This window comes from Danio aesculapii, chromosome 21 (assembly GCF_903798145.1).
Source record: "Danio aesculapii chromosome 21, fDanAes4.1, whole genome shotgun sequence".
NCBI lineage: Eukaryota > Metazoa > Chordata > Actinopteri > Cypriniformes > Danionidae > Danio > Danio aesculapii.
The window spans coordinates 20,339,633-20,364,626 of NC_079455.1; the positions used below are offsets into that span (position 1 = coordinate 20,339,633).

At 34.2% G+C, this 24,994-nt stretch overlaps 1 protein-coding gene across 1 annotated transcript in view; it reads left to right on the forward strand.

Annotated features, from left to right (window-relative positions):
* Positions 1 to 24,994, forward strand: part of cnksr2b (connector enhancer of kinase suppressor of Ras 2b) — a 113,857-nt gene that overhangs the window by 25,186 nt on the left and 63,677 nt on the right. Inside the window, exons 2-3 of the mRNA XM_056446841.1 lie at positions 10,403 to 10,566; positions 17,644 to 17,846. Of these exons, the coding sequence (XP_056302816.1) occupies positions 10,403 to 10,566; positions 17,644 to 17,846 (367 nt within the window). The remainder of the gene's footprint in view (positions 1 to 10,402; positions 10,567 to 17,643; positions 17,847 to 24,994) is intronic.

Consider the following 24,994-nt stretch of genomic DNA (forward strand, 5'->3'; position numbering starts at 1 on the left):
TTGGGGTGCAGATGATCACAGAGAACTGAACAGATCTTTAATCCCAGTTGCTTTATGCATGTCCTGTCTTGTTGATGATTATACACGTTATTATGGAGATATTTTAATACGCGGCTGTCAATCAATTCCGTGGGTGGGAGAAACTGCACTACTACGTCATGTTGCGTTGGGCCTCAAAATGGGAGGGATTTGGATCCTATTTTAATGTCAGGAAACTTAAAAAAGACACTTATTGTGTTTATATCACCACAATATGACACACTATACCTACACATAGTCCTGTTCAAACAGCCCACAAAAGTTGATTTTCATCATAGGGACCCTTAAAATATTAATCATCACTTCATCAAAATCTAAAATATTTGGATGGTGCTGTAATGAAACAAAAATCTGATATCATGATATAAGTAATCTCAAATTTTGATAAGGATAAATATCACAATATATATATATATTTTCTATAAATTCAATCAGTTATTTATTACATGGAAAGAAATATTTCTTTTTAGCATTTTAAAGTCTATGCTCAAAAAAAAGGCTAACGTTTGATTAAAGATGTTTAAATATTAAATAAATATTATTAAAATATTAAACACTTTTCTAAAACTAATCATTACGAGCACGGTAAAAATGCTGTGTTCACATGATCGATATGTGCTGGGACAACATGAAGAAATTAAGTTAACTTATTATTTATTTATTAACTGAAGCTGATTAAACGTTAAACAAATAAGTTGTCACAAAAAACCCTCAAGAATGTTGCAGCTCATTTTAAATAAGTGATATGTTTGATAGAGCCCAACATAAAATAGTGCTAAATGTCTATATAGTTAAGCTTGCATCATTCTCACCATTCTGTTACTGCCGAGGTGGTGCTTTCCCGAGGTGGTGGTGGTGAAATACAGTAACTTACATTTTGTAATTTAAATAGAGTTAAATGTAGTTGCATCCATTACTCCCCTGTAGAAATGTGTTGGTTAAACCAATCTGTTTGCATTAATTCAACATTGCATTAATGCAGGAATAGTAAATTAACTACAATGATGTACAAGCTCCACCAAAACAGAGTCAGAGCTCTGCCCTCTTTTATCAAGCACCACTATATATGTAATAAAGTCTCACTACATTATCAAAATACTTAAACATTCATATTCTTTTTCTCAGTAAAGCTGTCAAACAGTACCCAATAGGGTGGGAATTCACAGGCCAACTCACGATACGATATTATCACAATATTTTGCTCCTGATATTGATATATCTCATGTCAGCAATACTGCGATATATTGATATATCACAAGAAAACCATTCACGATATATCATGATATTTGTAAATGAATCATAAAAAATGCATCAAAAATGTATTACATGTAGGTGCATTTCTTCAGCACATGTTTTATAAAATTGCAACAATGTAAAACAAGCACACAGCTGCCAAACAAGCTTAAAAATGCTGATGTGCAGAGAACAGTTTGTGACAAAAAAAGGCACATCTCTAAATTACTCAGAGCAACAGAATCTCAATGAGGTATAGTGGAATATACATTTAAGAAAACGGTGTCAAAATAGCAATTAATTTTCTATAAACTTAAGAAAACATATTTCTACTTGGCCAACTTATTTGACTTATTTTAGCCCTTAAATCGTGCAAAATCATGCATTCCCACTAGATTAATATATTTTCTTCAAGAACAGTAGCTGATCAGAATGCTAAAATAGGTGAGCACAGACACCTCTGAGCACTTATGTCTCCAGAAGTGGAGAACATTAGTTATTTAGCCATCAAATTAAAAAGTATTTTATAATAGTTATTATTTCCCAAATATTTTCAGCCAGAGTTCAGCCCAAGAGCGGTTACTCACTGAAGCTAAGCACGGCTGAGCCTGGTCAGTACCTGGATGGAAGACCACATGGGAAAACTAGGTTGCTGTTGGAAGTGGTGTTAGTGGGGCCAGCAGGGGGCGCTCAACCTGCGGTCTGTGTGAGTCCTAGTGCCCCAGTAAAGTGAAGGAGACACCATACTGTCAATGGGCGTTGTCTTTTGGATGAGACGTTAAACAGAGGTCCTGACTTTCTGTGGTCATTAAATATCCCATGGCACTTCTAGTAAAGAGTAGGCGTGTAACCCCAGTGTCCTGGCCAAATACCCTGCATTGGCCCTTAACCATCATGGCCTCCTAATCAATCCCACCCGCTCTATCACTGTCTTTCCACCCCCCTAGAGCTGGTGTGTGGTGAGTGCACTGGCGCCGTTGTCCTGTGGCTGCCGTCGCATCATCCAAGTGGATGCTGCACACTGGTGGTGGAGTGGAGAGACCCCCTCATGATTGTAAAGTGCTTTGGGTGTATGGCCATATACAATAAATGCGCTTTATAAATACACACATTACATTACAACATGACTTTCTCAAGGTCTGCAATGGTTCAATGCAAGGCCCTTCAAATTATATGTTCATCTCCTGTTGATATCTTTAACTAATATAAATTTTGGTGAAATGAAGCATATGTTTCTGTATAAAGTCTATCAACACTGACCATGGGCACGTGCGAGCAATCTAGTGAACTGAAAGGAGGTCTGTGAAGGAGAAACTATAGCGTAAGATTCAAGAGAGGCAGGATGTCTGAAACACACAATACCTTGGTCCAGCTTGCACAGACGAAATTATCCATATGTCTGAGATTTTCACCATTGCAGTGGCTCATCTGTCAATGTTTTTGACACTGGTGCATCTCTGATGTATTGTTGATCCGCCATTACGGGACCTGGTGGAGACTGGGAGTACTGCAGCCAAAGCCGTAAACTGCTGCAGTCAGTGTAAGACTGATCAATTAATTCAGTCCTTCTGTACATTTAGATAAATATCGATACTTGGCACCAGAGTATTGATAATGTATTGTGAGCGGAAATATCATGATATATCAATAATTTGTCCTACTCCTACAATCTTGTACTTTATATGATACCTTTTTGCTTGCAAAAAAGTTTGTAATGTTATATTTGGTTGTTTTCTGTTGTGATTGTGTCATGGTGAGACATATCTACTGGTATTCAGCAGAGCCATATAGATTTGTAAAATTACTATTTGATTAGCATGACAATGCAAACGCCATTTAAAAGCTGAAATCTCTGAAAGGTTTTTGATGCAAGTATTAGACGCTTCTTTCTTTATTTGTTTGTCTATTCAAACATAAGTCTCACATATAAGCTGCTTCTCATCTCTCTGGCAGTTTTGTCTTGGTAATGAGGTCCTTCTCAAACATTACACTGTCTCTATAGCAACATACAGCCCCAAAAAAACGTGACGATTCCTTCATTTGGAAGCAGTTTAGATCAGCCTGGTAAAGAAGCAGATTTGTTAAGCTCTTAAATTGCATGCAAAGCCGTGAAATGCTCACTTTCAGCAGTTCTGAATCGTGCCGGTATCTGAACTTTCTCCTCACGGTCCATTAGATGTGTGCGACAGAGAGATGAATATCAGGGATTTGATGAAAGAGTCATTTTACATGCTCCGCAGCCTCGTCTTTTGTTGTGAAATGAGCATACAGAAACTAATATAAAGGAGTCAGAGAGATCATGGAGGAGAAAATGCAAGTCTGAGTGAGAATTGAAGCAGGAGGAAATGAATAGTGCAATGTGTACATGTGCTGAAGTAAAGCTGCTGTCTTTGTTAGAAACCAGGTTCTGTCTTAGAAATGAAAACTTTGTTTATTTACATACTGTATAAATATCTCCTGCTGAATTTTCTTTACATATATATAAATACATTTACATATAAATACTAAATAGATTTTTTTTCATGTAGACTTTGTCTGGCTGGCCGATATCTTAAGTCAGTAAATTTGCTAGTTATTTTGGTAAGCTAAGCTAAAAGTGCCACTTTCAGGCCTGAAAATCGACTGAATGGATTTAAGAATGGTTTAAGTCAACTGATTAACTCTAGATGACTTGTAAAATGTGACTGTTTTCAAAAAAGTGGAGTGATCCTTTAACATGTAACTATAATATGTACATTATGCAATACGCATGGGTTGGTAAATGATTCTGATATATAATAACCTTGCATAAAAATATCGCGGCTTCACAGTATTGTGATCACTGTATAAATGTATATTCTTTTTAAATGTCAAGGTAAAAAAGCAAAACTTTTTTTCCCTTTGAACACAAAATATTTTATTTTAAGAAACTTTTAAAATTTTGGAACCGTAAACATGTCAGGCTAAATAAAGTCTGCTGTCTTCATTAATTTCAAAAACACAGATTTCTTTACAATTTATAATGGCATCTTTGGATATCTTTTCTGCTGGAGATTCTGTTGTCCTAAAACAAACATAAACAAAAACAAAAACAAAAATAAACGTAAATAAATAAATCTTACACACATTAGGTACAACTTGTCCCATGCCAAGTATGAAATAGGGTATATGCAGAAGTATGGACTTTTGATTTTTCATTAACCTGGGTCAAACGCTTCTGGTGAATTGTATGGCGTAACAAAATCAACTGTAACAAAAAACAGCGTAACAAAAAACAGCGATCTTCACTGCCTGATTGATATATGATATAAAGTGGGTTTCAGAATGTACTAGAAGCACTGCATTAAATTACATTTTCTCGCTCCATGTCTTTAAAATATTAAAATCTATTTTACCTCAGTATTTTCAATGGAGTTTCAGCACTCGCTTGCTGATACTGACCGGCGCGAGGCTGTAAAAGGCTTTTCATCTCGTTTTATGCTTGAACATTTTAACATTTTAAATTACATAAAAAAATCGATGCTTATAAGTAACCGTATAAAATTGAAAAAAGCCACATTAATAGTTAGACGGAAGTTTATCAGTATGGGAAGAAACACTAGCTGTGCATATACCTAATAATGCATATAGTATTATAATAACGCATTCATTGATGTTAACTAATGACAGTTTATTGTTAAGTCCTACTTACTATATTTTAGTTAATTTTGCAATTTAATTAGTTACTCTGAACATATACTGTATATAAAGCAATACACTATGTATTTTTGGGTTGTTATTACCTGTAGAAGTAATCTTTTTTTGCTGCAATCGCGAAAATAACTTCATGATAAAAGCTTCAGCAATTAATTGAAACAAGAATATTTTATACCTGCTGAAGCCTACTGGCAGATACGGATTTGGAACATAAAGTTTTTTATAGTATGTATTTTAACAAGCACCGAGCACTTTTTTTGCCCTTTGTACAATCAAAAAAGATGCTTGTATCTTTGCAAGTAATCCTGTTTTTGGATAAACTGCAAACACATTTCAAGATAAGTTTCTCTTTTGCTTTCTGATTAGTTATTACATATAAATAGTAAAACACACACACACACACATACATATGAAAAGAAAAGGATACATGTAAAGAATTCCTGCAGAGTGAAAAATAAAAATATGAAATTAAGGGTGCGTTCACATTTGCCAGGTAGACACAGAATCTGGAGCGATTGCTCTGTTAATGTAGTTTGTTTCAATAAGTGTTAACACTGTAATCCGAACCCTGGTGCACACCAAACAAGTGGACCAAGACCACTGAAAAGATGATGTTTGGTTCATTTCCAAATGAACTTTCATAAGGTTAGATGAAATATGAATGTAAAATGGACTAGAATATAGTGCAAAATGGACTAGGATATAGTATAGTGTAAAAAGGACAGAATGCTCAAGCATTTTTTGGCATTGGGCAAAGATTAATCGCGATTAATCGCATTCAAGATAAATGTTTGTTTTGATATAATATATATGTGTGTACTGTGTATATGTAGTATATATTTAAATACACACATGCATGCATATATTTGAGAAAATATTTGTTTATATTTAGATATAAAATATATAGTGTATGTATGTGTTATATTCATTCATTCATTCATTCATTTCCTTTTCGGCTTAGTTTCTTCATTAATGAGGGGTCGCCACAGCGAAATGAACCGCCAACTTATCCAACATATGTTTTACGCAACAGATGTCCTTCCAGCTGCAACCTATTACTGGGAAACACCCATACACTCTCATTCACACACATACACCATGGCCAATTTTGTTCACCCAATTCACCTATAGCACATTTCTTTGCACTTTGGGGGAAACCTGAGCACCTGGAGGAAACCCACGGGATTTTTGATTTGAATAGTTGTTTTTAGGTATGACTGTGTATTAAATATACAAAGTAAATATATATAGATTAGATTAGATTAGATTAGATTAGATTAGATTAGATTAGATTAGATTAGATTAGCTTAGATTCAATTTATTGTCATCACACATGTACAAGTACAAGGCAACGAAATGCATAATACACACATATACAGTATATTACATAAAAAAAAGCTTTTATTTTGGATGTGATTAATTGTGATTTGTGTTTGCCCAGCACAGTCACAATATTTACCATTACAGTTCAATAATGGCATTAGAAAGCTGTCTTGTTGCAGCATTCTTGAGGCTATTTTGACTCTTTTACACATTTTATAAGATTTTCATGAGTTCTCAGCTAATATTAACAACCTCACATGTATTTATGTACAATGAGGAAGCAAGAAAGTGTAATTGTAGGCAATAAATGAATATTGTAAAATGACAGTAAACGACAGTAAATGACTGTCAACTCTGAAAACTGTACTGTCAGTTTCAATTTCAATTTACTAGAACTTCTATGTTAAACTGCTTTGACACAGTCTACATTGTAAAAGAGCTATAGAAATAAACATGAATTAAATTTAGTTATTTTAGTTCATTCAGGAGATTTGTTAAACTTTTTAACTGACTCATTGAAAAGAACCAGTTTATAAATAACATTCATTAAAATGTTGCATGTTTTAAATATTTAATTACACTGTGGGTTCAGTGATGTATTGGTTGTGAGCCCAGTATGACTTACTGAGTCAAACCTCTAGCTCATCAACAAACTAAAGACTTTTTCAACAAAATTCTTTTTGAATGAGTCATCAAAAGGTTTTTCCCCTTGAATTGGACATTGCAGTTCACACTACATTTCTTAGTTTATTAAGTTCACACTGACAACAAATAAACTGAAAGAAAGAAACCCCTTATGAATTTTTCCTCATGACACGTTTTTATTGTTTTTACCATTTTGTTCTACAAATCTCTTTTTTTGTTGCTTTATGTGAAGTTTTTTCAAAACTGTATGAGTTTCTGTCTTCTCTTAAACAACAGATATTTTAAAGACTATTGCAAACCAGAGAGTTTACATTACCCATTAGCTTATATAGTAAGAAAAAACACTATGGAAGTCAATGATTGCCTTCAACAGTTTGGATTGGTTCCAATATTGAAAGAAATAAAACCATACAGGGTTAGATTGACTTAAGTTTAAAGGGATAGTTGGAGTTTTTTCACTGGCACGGTGGCTCAATGGTTAGCACTGTGGCCTCACAGCAAGAAGGTCACTGGTTCGAGTCCCAGCTGGGTCAGTTAGCATTTTTGTGTGGAGTTTGCATGCTCTCTCCTTGTTCACGTGGGTTTCCTCTGGGTTCTCCGGTTTCCCCCACAGTCCAAAGACATGCGGTACAGGTGAAATGGGTAAACTAAATTGTGTGTGAAATGAATGAGTGTGTATGGGTGTTTCCAAATACTGGTTTGCTGCTGGAAGGGTATCCACTGTGTAAAACATTCAATTCATGTTTATTTCTATAGTGCTTTTACAATGTAGATTGTGTCAAAGCCGCTTAACATTGAAGTTCTAGTAAAGTCCAGATTTCAGAGTTGAAGTTCAGTTTAGTTCAGTTCAGCGTGGATTTCATTTCACTGCTGAAAGTTCAAACACTGAAGAGCAAATCCCGAATAGTTGGCGGTTCATTCCGCTGTCGTGACCTCTGAAATGGACACTAAGCTTAAGTAACATGAATGAATGAATGAAACCAAAAGAAGATGTATTTAACAATGTGGGAAGCCTGAAACCTTTGACTTCCATAGTATTTTCCACTAATATATAAGTCAATGGTTACAGTTGTCTATCATTCTTCAAAATATCTTCTTTTGTGTTCAACAGAACATTACAAAGAGGTTTTGAACAAGTCAAGAGTGAGTAAATGATGGCAGAATTGTTGTTTTTGGGTGAACTATCCCTTTAAGTAAAAGCTGAGACATGCTTCATTTTCAAATGATCTTAACACAGCATAATTCCTTTTGTTAATCAGAATGTTTGAAAAAAAACAATCAGTGCCTTTTTGCTAAATATATAATGTTTTGCTTTGTGTGAATGTGTGGGAGAAGAAAACAGTTGCGAAGAATCAGTAGCCTCTAGATGAAGGGTAGGGGGCACGTGTTTCCCAGACAACCACTAGCTCTCGCCAAGCAGGTCTTCCCTTATTAGTGACAATAGTGCTTGAAGTCCACTGACGCTTGTTCATGGCAGCGCAGCGCTTCAGAGTTGCTTGTCGGAGTCTGTGTCAGTCCGCAAAATAAGGTTTGTTTAAACAGCTGTGTGCCAAAACTTGCACAATCCCTCACTACTGTCCTAGAGAGCATATTTATGCCTGCTGTGCACACTGTTTTGACACACTGGCTCCCACACTCAGCTCTACATATAGTTAGGCCATTTTATTAGGTACACCCTGGTAAAATCAGACTGGACCTCATTTTTGCCTCCATTCTTCATATCATAGATTCAACTGGGTGCTGGAATCTTTTCTCAGAAAGTTTGGTCTGTATTGTTATGAAAGCGTTGCACAGTTGCTGCAGATTTATTTGCTGCTCATCCATGATGTAAATCTCTCATTCCAGCACATCCCAAAAGGTTAAGATCTGTGGAGCCATTTGAATAATGTTATCTCACTATCATGTTTAAGAAAGCAGTTTGAGGTGGTTTTAGATTTGGATTTTAGATTGACAAGGAGTATTGTTCTGCTGGAAGTATCCATGGAGATTAGTATGCTGTGTCAAAGGAGTTTGTTTGTTACTAACTGGACCAATGTGTCCAAATGATGTGTAGAAGTTAACCATTCTCCTCTGGCATAGGGCATGGTGTTATAACAAAAGTCTGATATCATGATATAAGTCATTTTATATACTGCTAAAGATGTATATCACTATATAATATATTTTTTTATAAATTCAGTAAGTTACTGACCACATGGAGAGGACTATTTCATGTCACTTTATTTATCATTTAAAGGCTAATGCTTGATTTAGAATGTTTGAATATGAAATAAATATTGATAAAATATGAAACACTATTCTAAAACTATTATTACTATTATTACTTATTATTACAAGCTCAATATAAAACAGCGCTAATTAAAATGCAAAAGGTAAGCACAGTTAAGCTTGCAGCTTTCTCATAATTCTGTTTCTGCCTGCATCCCAGAGGTGGTGTGTAAGATTGTGCTCATCCAATAGTATGGTGGAAAAGTATTAGCCTAAACAACGAATTTTGTGACACTATGAAATAGTCGGTGCACAATATGAGATGACAGACTTCTTATTACTTCCATATCATATACAGTGCTCAGCATAAATGAGTGCACCCCATTTTAAAAATGAATATTTTTTCCCATTCCTCAGTGAATATAGGTAATATATTTTGGTGCATTTGCACAAAACTGATTTATTAAACTGATATATTTATTAAAATAACATTTTAGTCACCAGACATATTTAGAAATAGAAATAAAATTTAAATTCAAGCGAAATGGTGCAAAAAAAATTACAAACTGCAAAATTTCAACAAAATTTTATGTATTTTTGCTTTTCTTTCAGTTTTTTATTTATTATTTTTCCCTAACATAAATTTGGGTGGACTCACTGTTATTGTTATAGTTATTTTGTCAGATTAACTCCAGATTTGTCTTCAGTACTGACTAAACTAATGTATATTATGCACAAATATATTATTGTATAGCATCCAATAGAAAATATTAATTCAAGAATCATATTTGTGAGGGGTGTACTTATATATGCTGAGCACTGTATATCATCATATTGCACAGTCCTACTCTGCCAGCAACAAAGCATATTTCACCCACTACCGCTCACTTGATATTTTCTCTTTTTTATGTCATTCTTATTAAACCCTGCATGAAAATCTAAGTTGTTGAAATACATGGAAAGGCATGTCTCACGCCAACAACCTGTGCACGGTCAAATCACTTACAGTAAATCACTTTTCTTCTCCATTTAGAGGCTCAGTCTGAACTTCAGAAAATCATCTTGACCACTTGTTCAAACCTAAATGCAAACCATGGAATTGGTTGATTAGATAAGTATCATAACAATCAGTCGAACAGCTGTACCTAATAAAGTGGCCAGTGAGTGAAGTCCCTGTTTAGGTCAGGTTTTTATCCTATTTTAACTCTGAATACACAGTACGGACGCTCGTACTTGATCAATGTCTTCATTTATCTGTGCCTGTCTTCCGTTCTTCAAGGCTTGGATGACTGTCTGCAGCAGTACATTAAGAACTTTGAGCAGGAGAAGGTTGGCGGTGAGCAGCTGTTGAGAATCACACATCAGGAGCTGGAGGATCTGGGCGTTTCTCGAATCGGCCACCAGGAGCTCATTCTGGAGGCCGTGGACCTGTTGTGTGCGCTGGTGAGCTCCTACACAAACACGTACCAAACACAAACTGAATCCACTTTGGAGATATTTTTTCTATTCACAGCAATAATTTAAATGTTTTCCTCAAGGTTATACAAATTCAAGCATCCTGAACATATATAGACCATTTTGAGGGATGTAAACAAAAGCAATGGTCCCAACGTATTACCTGTGTTACATTTTTAGATTCTATAGCTTCCGAGAATCCAAAAAGAGCCACATATTGATAAATAATGTTATGATAGCTGTTTTAACATTAAGTTATAATTGAATTGCCTTTTCTTACAGTTATGATATAGTTTGAGAACAAACAGAAAATGTTCATAGGCCAATGCCATGACCACGTTGTAATGGTCTATATGTGTGAAACATAAATATTTAATTAAGTATTAAAATCCTTTTATGTTAAAGAATAAATGAAATTGCATGTGACATAAATAATATTACAACATTTCATATATTTATATAGTTTAAATAGGACTGTGCAATATGACGATATATCGAATAGAAAAAATAAAGTCTATTGGTTCATATTATGCTATATTTTATAGTCATAAAATACATTGTTTATGGTAATACTGCTTCATAATTTATATGAGCGCATTATTACATGTATTTAGAGGGCGCAGTCAGAAACATGAATAACCGCATCATAAGAAAGAGTATTTTTGACCTGTTTTTAGAAAAGTGTTCATCATTAGTTTTTGAAAAGTGTTTTATAATAATTATATATTAATATTAATATAATAATAAAATAATTTTATAATAAGAATTTTGTATTTATACATTTTTAACCAATAATTTGCTCTGAAGTTGTAATTAAAGTGAGAAAAATGACCACATATGATTGAGTACATTTCTTTGAGTATATACTTTAAAATGGAAAAAGAAATAGCCTGTTACTTGTGATCAATATATTTAAATTAGTTTTTAAATTATTAATTCATTTCATTTTTGCTTTTACAGAAATGGTACTGTATTGTGATAAATATTATTATCAGGGTATGACATGACTGACATTGTGATTGCATTTGTTTTTTCATTTCATCCAGGCCTAGTTTAACTTAACTGAAATAACTAAAACAATACTATACAAAACAACAACAATAATAATAATAATAATAATAATAATAATAATAGTAATAACAATAATAATAATAATAATAATAATAATAATAATAATAATAATAATAATAATAATAATAAAAATAATAATAATAATAGTAATAATAATAGTAATAGTAATAATAATAATAATAATAATAATAATAATAATAATAATAAAAATAATAGTAATAATAATAATAATAAAAATAATAGTAATAATAATAATAATAGTAATAATAATAATAAAAATAATAGTAATAATAATAGTAATTATAATGATAATAATATTATTATTAATAATAATAGTAGTAGTAGTAATAATAATAATAATAATAATAATAATAATAATAATAATAATAATAATAATAATAATAATAATAATAATAATAATGTGATTTCCGAATTTGTATTGACTTGTATTTCATTGCAGACAATATGAACACAAAATATTTCATGTATTGTCTGGTCAAGTTTATTTCACTTGTAAATATAGATCCTTTTCATTCGGACCTGCAACACATTCCAAAAAAAGTTGGGACAGGAGCAGTTTAGGACTAGTAATCAGGTAAATTGGTTGAATAATGATGTAATTTGAAACAGGTGATGCCAACTGGTGATTGTAATTATGATTTAATAGAAACGTAGCATCCAGGAAAGGTCTAGTCCTTTAGGACTAAAGATGGACTGAGGGTCGCTAATTGGCCAACAAATATGTGAGGAAATTATTGAAATGTTTAAAAACAATGTTCTTCAGAGAAAGATAGGAAGATATTTGGATATTTCACCTTCAACAGTGCATAACATCAGATTCAATGAATCTGGAGGAATTTCAGTGCAGAAAGGACGAGGGTGCAAACCTAAGCTGAACAACCGTGATCTCCGACCCCTCAGATGCCACTGCATCAAGAATCGTCATTCATCTAGAAGTGATATCACCACATGGGCTTAGGACTACTTTGGCAAACCTTTGTTAAGTACCACAATACGTAATTACATCCATAAATGCCAGCTAAAACTGTACTGTACCGAAAGGAGGCCATATGTTAACAGTGTCCTGAAGCATTGTCAACTTCTCTGGGCTCGGTGGCATCTGGGATGGCCCATAAGACAGTGGAAACTTGTACTGTGGTGAGATAAATCAGCATTTCAGGTATTTTTGGGAGAAATCAACAACATGTGCTCTGGACTAAAGAAGAAAAGCATTATCCAGACTATAACAGCAACAAGTCCAAAAGAAAACGGTCTGCCATATTAAGTTTCTTTTCAGGTTATGTAAATATAAAAATCTAAATAGGCAAATATGAAGGTAAATGTTTGTTAAAAAGCATAAATAGCAGTACAAGATAAACATAATTAAGATCAACAAATATTTAAAGAAACATTATGCTGGATACATTTTTATATAGATGTATGTATAATTATGTGCTAATTATAACAGAAAATATATATTTTTTCGTTTTCTACTCATCATCTGATAACTTTAAATGTATAAAACTCCTACTATAGATTTTGGCCATTAAATTCTAATTAAATTGGCTATAAAGCCATAAACAGTATAATTTTCCTGAAGCACCTGACCCTGTTTTTCCCATGCTGCCTGTATGTTTATAGTAATTGCATCCTGTGCAATTAATAATAGCCAAAACAAACACTTAAAATCCTCCAAAATCCCGCGGATTATCCCTTCATTTCCCACTGTCATTTTGCACACGATTTGCAGGCTGTGGAAGAGAAATAAGGACGCTGATGCAGGAGGAGGAGCGACTGAAAGACTGTGTGGGCAGAGTGGGTAGAAAACTGGCAGCAGTCGGGTGAGAGAAGGAAAACAAATTAAAACAGGACAGAAAAAAGGCTCAGAGGGAGAGAAGGAACACAGTAGTCCTGAGCGGATGAAGGAAGAGGGCAGAAGAAGGAGGGTGAATAGGAGTGTGTTAGCAAACTGGCCCCTCGTATTCCTCTTTTTTTATTTGACCATTTGATATATCATGTGCTTAAAGAGGACATATCGTAAAATCACAAAAAATGTCAATTAAATCTCTGGTGTGCCCAGAATATGTCTGTGAGTTTTCAGCTCAAACTTCCCCAAAGATAATTCATTACAGTTTTGTCAGTTTTGTATTCATTTATGCATGAACAAAAACACACGATTTTTGTGTTTATCCCTTTAAATGCAAATGAGCTACTGCTTTTCAGATTAGGGCAGAGTCTTAGCCAACCCAGGCTCATTCCGAGAACGTAGTCCCGGGGACGTTTCTGGAGACCGCGAAATACGTAGCCGGGGGTACGTGCGGCTGCATTTCATTTTTTTAAGTGAACGCTGCGGGGCGGTGTGACACCGTTCCCTTCGGCGCTCGCTGGCCGGCCGCTCCCCTCCGTGTGGAGGGCTTTCCCGCTGCAACCAGTTTGTCCGGTTAGCTCTTCGTGTACTCGAGGCGCAGAGAGGGGCTGACCACGACGACAACGACGACCGGGTTCGAGTCCGGGAAAGAGCGGTTCCAGGAATCAGGTAAGAAAACAAAAACAAAATCCAAAAAATGAAGCGAACAAGTTCGTCACAGGGTGAGAATGTGGTCAAAATCCGAAAACGTGGTAAAAACCGGACAAGGGCTTTTCTTTTTCTGGACGGCTTTTGTGAACCGTCGTTGGTTGGGTTTGGGGACAGAGGAGGGTGGGTCAGCCGATTGGCCGGTCGCACGGTCAATCATTCCGTCATGAAGACAGGCAGACGGGCGGAAGGTCGTTCGACAGCGGCCTCCAGCGGGTTTACGCGAGAACGGCGCGGGGAAAAGCGCGCACAGCGGCCTCTCGCGGACTCGCGAAAACAAAAACTGCACAAATACGTACCTCCCGGGACGTATTTCGCGGTCTCCAGAAACGTCCCCGGGACTACGTTCTCGGAATGAGCCCGGGTTGGTCTTAGCACACTATTCGCTTGTTAAGTGTGACGTCACGCAAAGTGGCTTCCGGGTCCAAGCGTTATATCAAACTGTACAGGGAAACTCAACAAATAGTAATAATAAACATTTACGATCACGATCGCAATATATATATATCCGTGCCCAATATCCGTTGGCCAAAAAGTAATTAATTTTTTATAAATTGTTAAGATATTGACGTCTGTGATGCAGCAAGTCCAGAGACTGTTGTGTACACTATGATTTCGTACAAAATTCACTTTAACCCTTCAACTACCCCACCAAGAAAAAATGTTTGGATTGCATTTCTTAACTCCTAATGACGCTAGTTAACACACACAATACATTTTTTTCAACACATGCCATAACTTCTAAAATATCAGCCTCTACCAAATGGCTGATATGTGAGTTTATGATAAAAGTACCGGAATTAATTCATATACTAGGAAAAATCTGAAAATATGAAGTGTAAAAGCTATTTATTTTTAAAAAATATTCAAAATAAAACATTTTTGAATGTTAAATCACCAAATTTTTTAAAGTATGCCATAAAATATTTCATATTTCTGAATCTCATTTAACATGTGTTCTTGTTTTTTCTTGTTTTGTTTTTTACAATAAAACCAAAATCAACTGTAGTAGTGCAACAGGATGTTTGGTTGATTTTTTTTTTTGTAAACCAACAATGCTGTGTGTGTAAGCCATTATTTAAAACAGTCATTCTTTACATGACTTTAACAGTCATTATTTAATACAGTAAAAACATGGTCAACCAATTGGTAGAGGGGCAGTCAAAGGGTTGTATAATATGACTAAAAAGTGATTATAAATGAACATTTTTTCAATTCAAATGAGTAGCGGCTTGGAAAGCCGATGAGTATTTCTTACGTCATGACTTAACAAGTGTATTTTGACTGTAGAGAAACAACAAAACAAGTAAATCTCATACAGCCAACATATCAGAAATGACCAGCAGTGGATTAAAACTTTACTTGTAGATGGAGATGTTACAATTTCTAGACTGAACGCGGACATTTCTGAATGAATAGTGGATACATTTATGTATTTGTTTTGGAGGAAAGTTGATTCAACTCATCTATTAGCCTGTTAGCGCTCTGTTTAAAAGTGCAAATAGACATTGCCATACGATTATGAGCATGCCCGATCTAGCCTAATCCCAAAAACGTGTGTTTCCTGATTATAAAGAGTATAAATATGTGCATTGATGAATTTTTGAGATAAAATAATGTCATAGCTTTGGCCTCTGTCAATACATTCAGAGCCGATGGTGTAACTAAGTTAGCTGCACAGAAAGCAGATTTAAAAATTAAAAAATTCTGAAATATTCTCAAAATATGAAGTGGCATGCTTATTTTGGATGTGAAATTAGAACATGTAGAGATGAAATTGACCCATCCTTCAGAAATAGCTTTGACCTGGGTTAGTAAAGCAGTTCTGTGTAAATTATATTTTGACAAAATAAACACTTTACAGACATTTTACAGCACATTTGCTTTAAAAATTAAAGCCCAATGTCCTCAGATGTCTGATAGAGACTCTTTTGTTCGTTAGTTTATCCAACAACAGAACATTTATGATTTTTTTTGCTGCAAATATTGTAAATCTCCAGCTGTAATAGCAATTAAATAGAAATGGCGACTGCTGCATGGTTCTGGGGGTGGAAACATGCAGATTAAAATGTGGTAAAATGTCATAATAACATTTCTTACATCACTACACTTAAAAAAATGAAAGGACAAAAAAATCAAGAGAACAAATATTTTTATGTTGATGTAACTTATTATATGTTTATTAATATATTAATTATATATTAATATGTTAATCAGGTTTCAACAAAGATTTTTAAGTTATACAAAGTTTAACTTCATATTTTTAGTCAGTTTTACCAATGTTAGTTGAGATGACTGAAAAGTATAATTTGATTCAACTTAAAAAATTAAGTCAGCGATAATTTTTTTACAGTGTAGAGGAGCGAATTCTAAAAGTCATGTTTTCCCACATGACTTTTCCACTTTTTACCAAAACGAAGTAACTGGTCGTCAGTTTTACAGTTTGATTTAGTAGATGCAGCTGGGACCTAATTATTGTACTTAAATGTACAAGAAAATTTTCCTGTCATGTTTTTGTGAAGTGTCCCCTTTAAGACTAGTGCTTGAAAACCTCTTATGTAACGCCTCTTTGGGTTTGTCCAGCGCAGAGGCCTTCTGCATTAAATATGATTACTCATCTGTCCCTCATGCTGGGTCTGTTGCGCTACTGAGTACTGCTGGCATTTGTGTGAAGCAAGGCATTCTGGGGTCATGTGACCGTGAGAGAGATTTGACTGTGATTCTCATGCAGGCTTTGGTTCAGGGAGCCCCCGAAACCTTACAGGTCAAAAGCAGCTGTGGTCTGTGTATAGTGCAGAGCGTAATTATCCTCATTCACTTTAATGCTTTTTTTATATTCAATGAGAAAGATTGCAAAAATATATATATATATAATTTTATTTTTTTATAGCAAGGCACATACAGTATTAAGTCTCACTTGCTATGACAACGTGTTAACGTGCCGTGGGTTGTGTGCCTCTGTGTGACCCTTTTCTCCTCCTCCATTTTCTCTCCTCCATTATTTAAAACCACTCAGAGGACATTTTTTTTTTGCTGAACTCATTCTGTGTCACAGAAATCCTCTGACCTTCGCTTTACCTTCACTTCATAGCTCGCATTCTCAATCCTTGCAGTCTCTACCTCCGTTTCATTTACATTCACATCTATATTTAATTGTTCAGCAGATGCTTTTATCCAAAACAACTAAAAAAAGGGGGGAACATCATAAACGATTTGTCAAGCAAGAGCCAAAAATATAAGCAGTACTGTATCACCTCGCTGGAAAAGCTGGAGCTAAAGTGAAAAAATTCTGAAAAGATATAGTAGATTAAAAAGATTTATTATAGGACATGCACAGTTTTTATTGTCATACTTTAGCTGTGTTTACACAGTGTTGCTTTTTGAAGATTATGGTGGTCAAACTTTGTCCTTTTCTCCAGAACTATGGATTAGAGACGGAGAACCTGAAGACTTTGACCCATAAGCTGAACGCTTCAGCCAAGAACCTGCAGAACTTCATAACAGGCCGGCGGAGGGGTGGACACTATGATGGCAGAGCCACCCGAAAACTTCCTAATGACTTCCTGACTTCTGTCGTGGACCTCATCGCTGCCGCCAAGAGTCTGCTGGCATGGCTGGATAGGTTAGTCTTGCAAAGAGACACAAATACACACTTAAACAGACACATTTCCAAACATTAAATATAGTGCTGCTACAAATTTAACAGCCTCAAGAATATACACCACTGTGTTCAGTAGTTAAAAATAAAACATCAAATTAGATCACAAAAAGAAATGTTGCAGTGGCAGCTAACTAAAATAACACAAGTTTATAGGTTAAAATACTCAAACAAATGTACTTAACCAATTTACTATACAGGACAAATTAGTGTGCGACTGGATTCCTGTAAAAGTGCAGAGGGGAGTGAAAAGTTCTGCAAGCGAAACTCTCATAATGAATGTAATTTTTAATCAATCAAAATACGTTTTCTAAACTAAAACCATATTGTATCCAATTAACAACTTCCCCTGTATAATATTATCTTACAGTACCATTTTCCTATTGAACATTTTTTAAATGATACATAAATGCGTTTTGTTTATATATGAAGAGTTCAGATGCAAAACCCTCTAAATCCATCAGACCTTTTTTTGTAAGTGAGAATTTCTATCAGGCTCCTTTGATTAGGTTCAGAAGTTTATTTTTAAATGTAATAATAAGGTTATTAGCTTGTAAATGAAAAAACTTTTTTCGAATATGTCACTTTAGACAATTCTTTGGTTTTTAACAAGGTAGATTTTCTTTTGCGTCAAAACCAGCTAGATCCACTTCTGCTTTTTTGGCAAAAACCTCTAAATCCACCTATTGGGACAAGACAGTATAATTAGTTTAAAAATCACTAAAAATGAAATTAGAAATTATTTTATCAAACATAAAACACATTACACAAACAACCTAAAATTTAAAAAAGACATAAATCTGTCAAGTAAGTGGCGGTTCATTCCGTTGTGGTAATACCTGATAAACCAGGGACTAAGCAGAAGAAAAGTGAATGAATTAAATCTGTCAAGTAAGTGCATTAATCAATAACATTAAAGCTGGCTTTAATAAAATCTTAACGATCTATTATTATTATCTGTTATTAACGATCTATCATTTCTGATATTTAGGATTGAGATTTAATGTAAGTAGAACAATGTAAACATTGCAAACTAAGCTTGTTAGATTCAAATAATGTATATATAAGAAGGACCAAAACCTGCAAAAACATAAAAAATACACTAATATGTAAATAAATGAGTAAATAAATCCATAAATTCCTGCATAAATAAAACATTCATTCATTCATTTTCTTTTTCTGCCTAGTCCCTTTATTAATCTGGGACTAAGCCACAGTGGAATGAACCGCCAACTTATCCAGCTTTTGTTTTATGCAGCGGATGCCCTTCCAGCTGCAACCCATCACTAGGAAACACACACACTCATTCACACACACACATACACTACGGACATGTCTTTGGCTTGTGGGGGAAACCGGAGCACCCGGAGGAAACCCACGTGAACGCAGGGAGAACATGCAAACTCCACACAGAAACACCAACTGACCCAGCCGAGGCTCGAACCAGTGACCTTCTTGCTGTGAGGCGACAGCACTACCTACTGCGCCACTGCGTTGCCTATAAATAAAACAATAAATAAATAAATATGCAAATAAATATATAGATGTATATAAAAATCCACAAATTCCTGCATAAATGAATATATAGATAATTAATAGTACTGCAGGTAAATAAATAAATTATACGTGAATGTTGGGTAAAAAACAGGGTTCGTACGGGTGCTGGAAATCCTGGAAAATGCTTGATTTTTAATAGTGTTTTCAAGGTCAGAAAAGTGCTTGAATTTTAGACAAAGTGCTTGAACATGCTTGAATTTGAAATTGCATTACTTTCATAATAATTTGTTATCTTACGGAGTAGTTTTCCTTTTAGCCTAAAATGCATTTTGCACATAATGAAAACCTCTTTACAGGTTAGGGCATATGCCATACAGTTAAAACAGTACCTTAGTCCTAACCTAAAGTAATATTGACAATAATAAAAAGTAATATTGATGAAAGCTTACAAACTATGGCTTCCATATTTGGTGACTGATTTTTGAAACCGTTGACATAGGAACAGTTCATTAATTTGCAGCAGGAATATTCACTGACTCATAAGGATTTCATTTGTTACATGACTTTTGAATAGCGCTGGACATGAAAGTTTGGTACTACACCCAAACACAATCTGACTGTAAGCTCATTTTTTGAGAAATCAACTTTAGGTAGAAAGAGACCAAACTTAAAAAGATACTTTATCCAATAACTGAACTTTTTTAATTAATTCAATTTTTGTTAATAACAGTTTTTGAGTGATTTATTTCAATAAATCTATGCTCCAAAGTATTCAACAATTCAAGTTGAAATGTCATAGTGTGTGTTTTAAAATAGCACAATGGATTTAAATGTGAAAAAGCACATACAGCAAATATAAATGTAATTTACCGTAGTGGTTAGGTGCTGAAAAAACATAAAAATGCACCTTGAAAGTGCTTGAAAAGTGCTGGAATTTGAAGTTGATAAGCTGTAAGAACCCTGAAAAAGAAAATGCTAAACTGTAAGTTTATTTTCCTGCCTTTCAAACATTTATTTACTTTTTCCCCGCTCAACATTCTAACGAGATTCTGTCTGTCAATCATCAGAAGGTGGTCTTTATGCCATCATTGGTTAATCATTCATAAAATTATGCGTTTGATTTTTTGACTGGCTTCTGATGACTGATAGATACCCTCTCATCAGCATGGAGAAAATAAAAAAATGGAAAAGTAAATACGGACTTACATTTAAGAATGAATACACGTTTGAAAGGGGGAAAATTAAGTATTTTAGTATACTTTATTTAATTATTTACCTGCCCACACTATCAATTATTTATATTTATGCATACATTTTGGATTTTTATATACATATATTTATATATTTATAATATATGTTATATTTATTGATTTATTTATTTATTATTTTTGCAGGTTTTGCCCTCCATACATATATACCTGTGCAACATAAAACATGGTTTTGTGGTCCAGGGCCAAAAATCGCAAGTGAAGCAAGAAATAAAAAAAATAAAAAAAACCTTGATTCAACTTAATACCAACGTATTTAGAGACTTCATGAGAAATGATGAACTCCACCTGTTCTACAACACACGTGAGATCTCCACACCTCCACTTTAAAGTAATTGAGGGTTCAGAAAAGCAAAGTCACATGGAATAATTTGCTAGCAGATGCCAAATGATTTGATAACAAGTCAAACACATTAAATCCATACGTTTAAAGTGTCCAAGTGTTTTTTTAAGGGCGCTGTGTTGATTTACCAGTTCAATCAAAGCAGCCTCAGTAATCCGGCTTCTTCTTCTAAGCATGCGCACGGTCACATGACTCTGGTCTCGGCTAAAAGCCTCCATTGTTTGTAACTCATCAGTGAGGTCATGCGAGAGGCCACAGATGACACGATCACGCTGATTTCCTTATGTAACACCCATGAGCAATCAGCTGACAAACAAAAGATGAGTAAAGAGCTTACGTAAGTCTCTTCTGCTTCATGTGTGCGTCCGTTTATCTCTCGAGTGTGTGTTTTGTGGATTTATGCTCAGGCAAGACACTGCAAGTGAATAGGGTAAGAAAACATCGGATAATTAGCACAGTAGTTGCCCAGTTGATTGATTATACAGTTGAAGTCAGAATTATTAAACCCCCTGAATTATTAGCCTCCCACCCCCCCCATTTCTGTTTAATGGGGAGAAGATTTTTTTCAACACATTTCTAAACATAATAGTTTTAATAACTCATTTCTAATAATGGATTTATTTTAGGGTAATTAGGTTAGGGTAATTAGGCAAGTTATTGTATAACAATAGTTTGTTCTGTAGACTATTGAAAAAATATAGCTTAAAGGGGCAAATAATTTTGACCATAAAATGTTTTAGAAAAAAATTAAAAATTGTTTTTATTCTAGCCAAAATAAAACAAATAAGACTTTCTCCAAAAGAAAAAATATTATCAGACATACTGTGAAAATTTCCTTGCTCTGTTAAACATCATTTGGGAAATATTTAAAAAAGAAAGAAAAAATCATATGGGGCTAATAATTCTAGTTTTAACTGTATTATAATCTGCAAAATTGCATCCAAGTTTTCTAAAATGCAAATAATTTAATTAAATATGCACTCATATGCATACATTTTTAGAAGGTTTCAAGAGTTCCCACTTAGATATGCTTGCTGTATGAAGCAGGTTTGGCATGCTGTCCTGGAAGAGAACACTGAGCTCGGAGATATTTGAGCCCAGGGCTCCCGCCCGGTCGATAAGCATATCAGGAGATCCGAGATCAGGTAGGTCTCGAGAGCTCCCCCTTTAGAAAAGGGAGGAAAAGGAGGGGATGGGGTGGAAGGGGGGATTCTTCCAAACGATGATAGAGCAGTAGGGAGAAAATGATCCATTTACAGTAAACTAGGATCACTCTGATTGGATTATTACTGATTACAGATGAGCGGCCAGACGTGCTCAATCATATCACTTGCTCCTCTCGAAATTAGTTTATAAAATTTCACTTCAAAAATCTTTTTGACACAATACAGTTAAAAGTTTTTACAGAGGGGATTTTGGAATTTTTCTGTATCATAATTCATAACACACAGCAAACAGCCAGAATTGATTAATGCTTTTTCTTTAATGTTGTATACAATCAGGCGAATGTAATTTGAACATCTCCCTCTTTAATAAAACCTTCCAAATGTAGATATTCAATTCACTTTTATTTGTATAGCGCTTTTACAATGTAGATTGTGCCAAAGCAGCTTCACATAAAAGACATGAATAAAACGATTCGGTTTGCTGTCTGGAAGTGCTGTATAAGTGAAGATTTATGACTTATCATACTGTAAATGGAAATTCATGAAGACTTTTTCACCGGAGAATAAAAACTCATTTTGAGAAAACATGTACTTGTAATTAAACTCTACAGACACAAATTGATTATGTATAACAAAAGAAACACTTCAAGTTATGTTTTATTAGTTCTCTTTATTTTAAATGTTTCATACGAAAAACCCAAAAGCCCAAAGCACTCTAAATGTACAGGTGTATGAATGTTTTTCCTGCAGTTGAAGCTGTGGTGTGGGTCACTCCTCCTCCTTGTTAGTGCAGTACAGCGGGTTTAACTACACATACACACACACACACACACACACACACTCATAATTCCAGAGCACAATTAATCTACCGCTGCTGCGTCTCTCTGGATTATTCCGGGCCTCCGGGTCTCCCTCATTTATTCTCCCTAGACAGAATGACAGCAGGAGCCTTTCATTTGTTACAGTATTATTATTAAGTGTGAGATCAGAAGGCTGGAGTCAGATATCGTGCTCTCATTAAGATGCCCTTGTTCTTTCTTCTGTAGGATTTCTGCACTATGGTTGTAACTTTCCCTCTTTGAATTTTTCTTTTTTTCTTATATTTCCCAAATAATGTTTAACAGAGCAAGGGAATTTTCACAGTATGTCTGATAATATTCTTTCTTCTGGAGAAAGTGTTATTTATTTTATTTCGGCTAGAATAAAAGCAGTTTTTAAATTTTTTAAAAACCATTTTAAGGTCAAAATTATTAGCCCCTTTAAGCTAAATATCTTTTTCAATAGTCTACAGCAGTGTTTCCCAACCCTGTTCCTGAAGGCACACCAACAGTACACATTTTCAACCTCTCCCTAATCAAACACACCTGAATCAACTGATCATAACATCAGAAGAGACTCCAACACCTGAAGTTAATGGGTCAGAAAAGGGAGACATCCAAAATATGTACTGTTGGTGTGCCTCCAGGAACAGGGTTGGGAAACACTGGTCTACAGAACAAACCATCATTATAAAATAACTTGCCTAATTACCCTAACTTGCCTAGTTAACCTAATTAACCTAGTTAAGCCTTTAAATGTCACTTTAAGCTGTAGAAGTGTCTTGAAAAATATCTAGTCAAATATTATGTACTGTCATCATGGCAAAGAAATCAGTTATTAGAAATGAGTTATTAAAACTATTCTGTTTAGAAATGTGTTATTTAAAGGTTTAACTAGGTTAATTAGGTTAACTAGGCAGGTTAGGGTAATTAGGCAAGTTATTGTATAATGATGGTTTGTTCTGTAGACTATCGAAAAAATAAAGGGGCTAATACTTTTGACCTTAAAATGGTATTAAAAAATTAAAAACTTCTTTTATTCTAGCCAAAATAAAAGAAATAAGACTTTCTCCAGAAGAAAGAATATTATCAGACATACTGTGAAAATTTCCTTGCTCTGTTAAACATCATTTGGGAAATATTAAAAAAAGAAAAAACAAATCAAATGGGGGCTAATAATTCTGACTTCAACTGTATATTACTCTACAAAATCTGTGTAATAAACTGCCAGTACATTTTCTGTCATTATTTCGCTCTATATTATTTCTTATAAATTATTATTATTTCAAAGTACTAAAATGTTTATAAAAGTCACCTTGTTAAACAGGAGAGTTGGATTTTCAGCATCAAAAATCAACAGAGCAAAGATTAACGTGCCATTCACTACTGTAAATAAACGAAAAACACATCTAAATCACAAAATATGGAATATTGATAACTAATTTTACAGTGTAGCTAGTCTACTTAAGCCTTTAAATGAAGCACTGTAGTTAAGCACTTCAATCTAAATACTAGTATCTTTTAAAATAACTAGAATATGTAATTTAATCATGGCAAAAACAAAAGTAATTACTTATTAAAACTAATATGTTTTAAAATGTTTTGACAAAAATCATTAAACAGCACTTGAAGAATGAAAATTTTACAGGAGCCAGGACCAGTAATTCTGTATTCAACATTATATGGCAGAAAAAAAATGTAATCTTGGTTATTTCTAATATTGAGCAACCTTACTAAAAATACTTGGCTTTATGTAATATTGTGAATTTTTTTCATTTCCCCTAAAATTTCCCCTACATAGATAGCACTACTGTAGAATTTCTCTAAATGTTAAAATTTATTAGTGACTGGTCTTGAATAATTTAATAAGTAGTAAAAAATATTTTGTGTGCTATTGAATGTAAAGTTATATATTAAAATGTAAAACCTTTTAAGTTTTTTTTCTTTTAGACTGGGCTGCTTTCTTGCAGCAATAAATAAATGCCAGAGTAAATGTCAATTTGCTATGAGCATATTATCA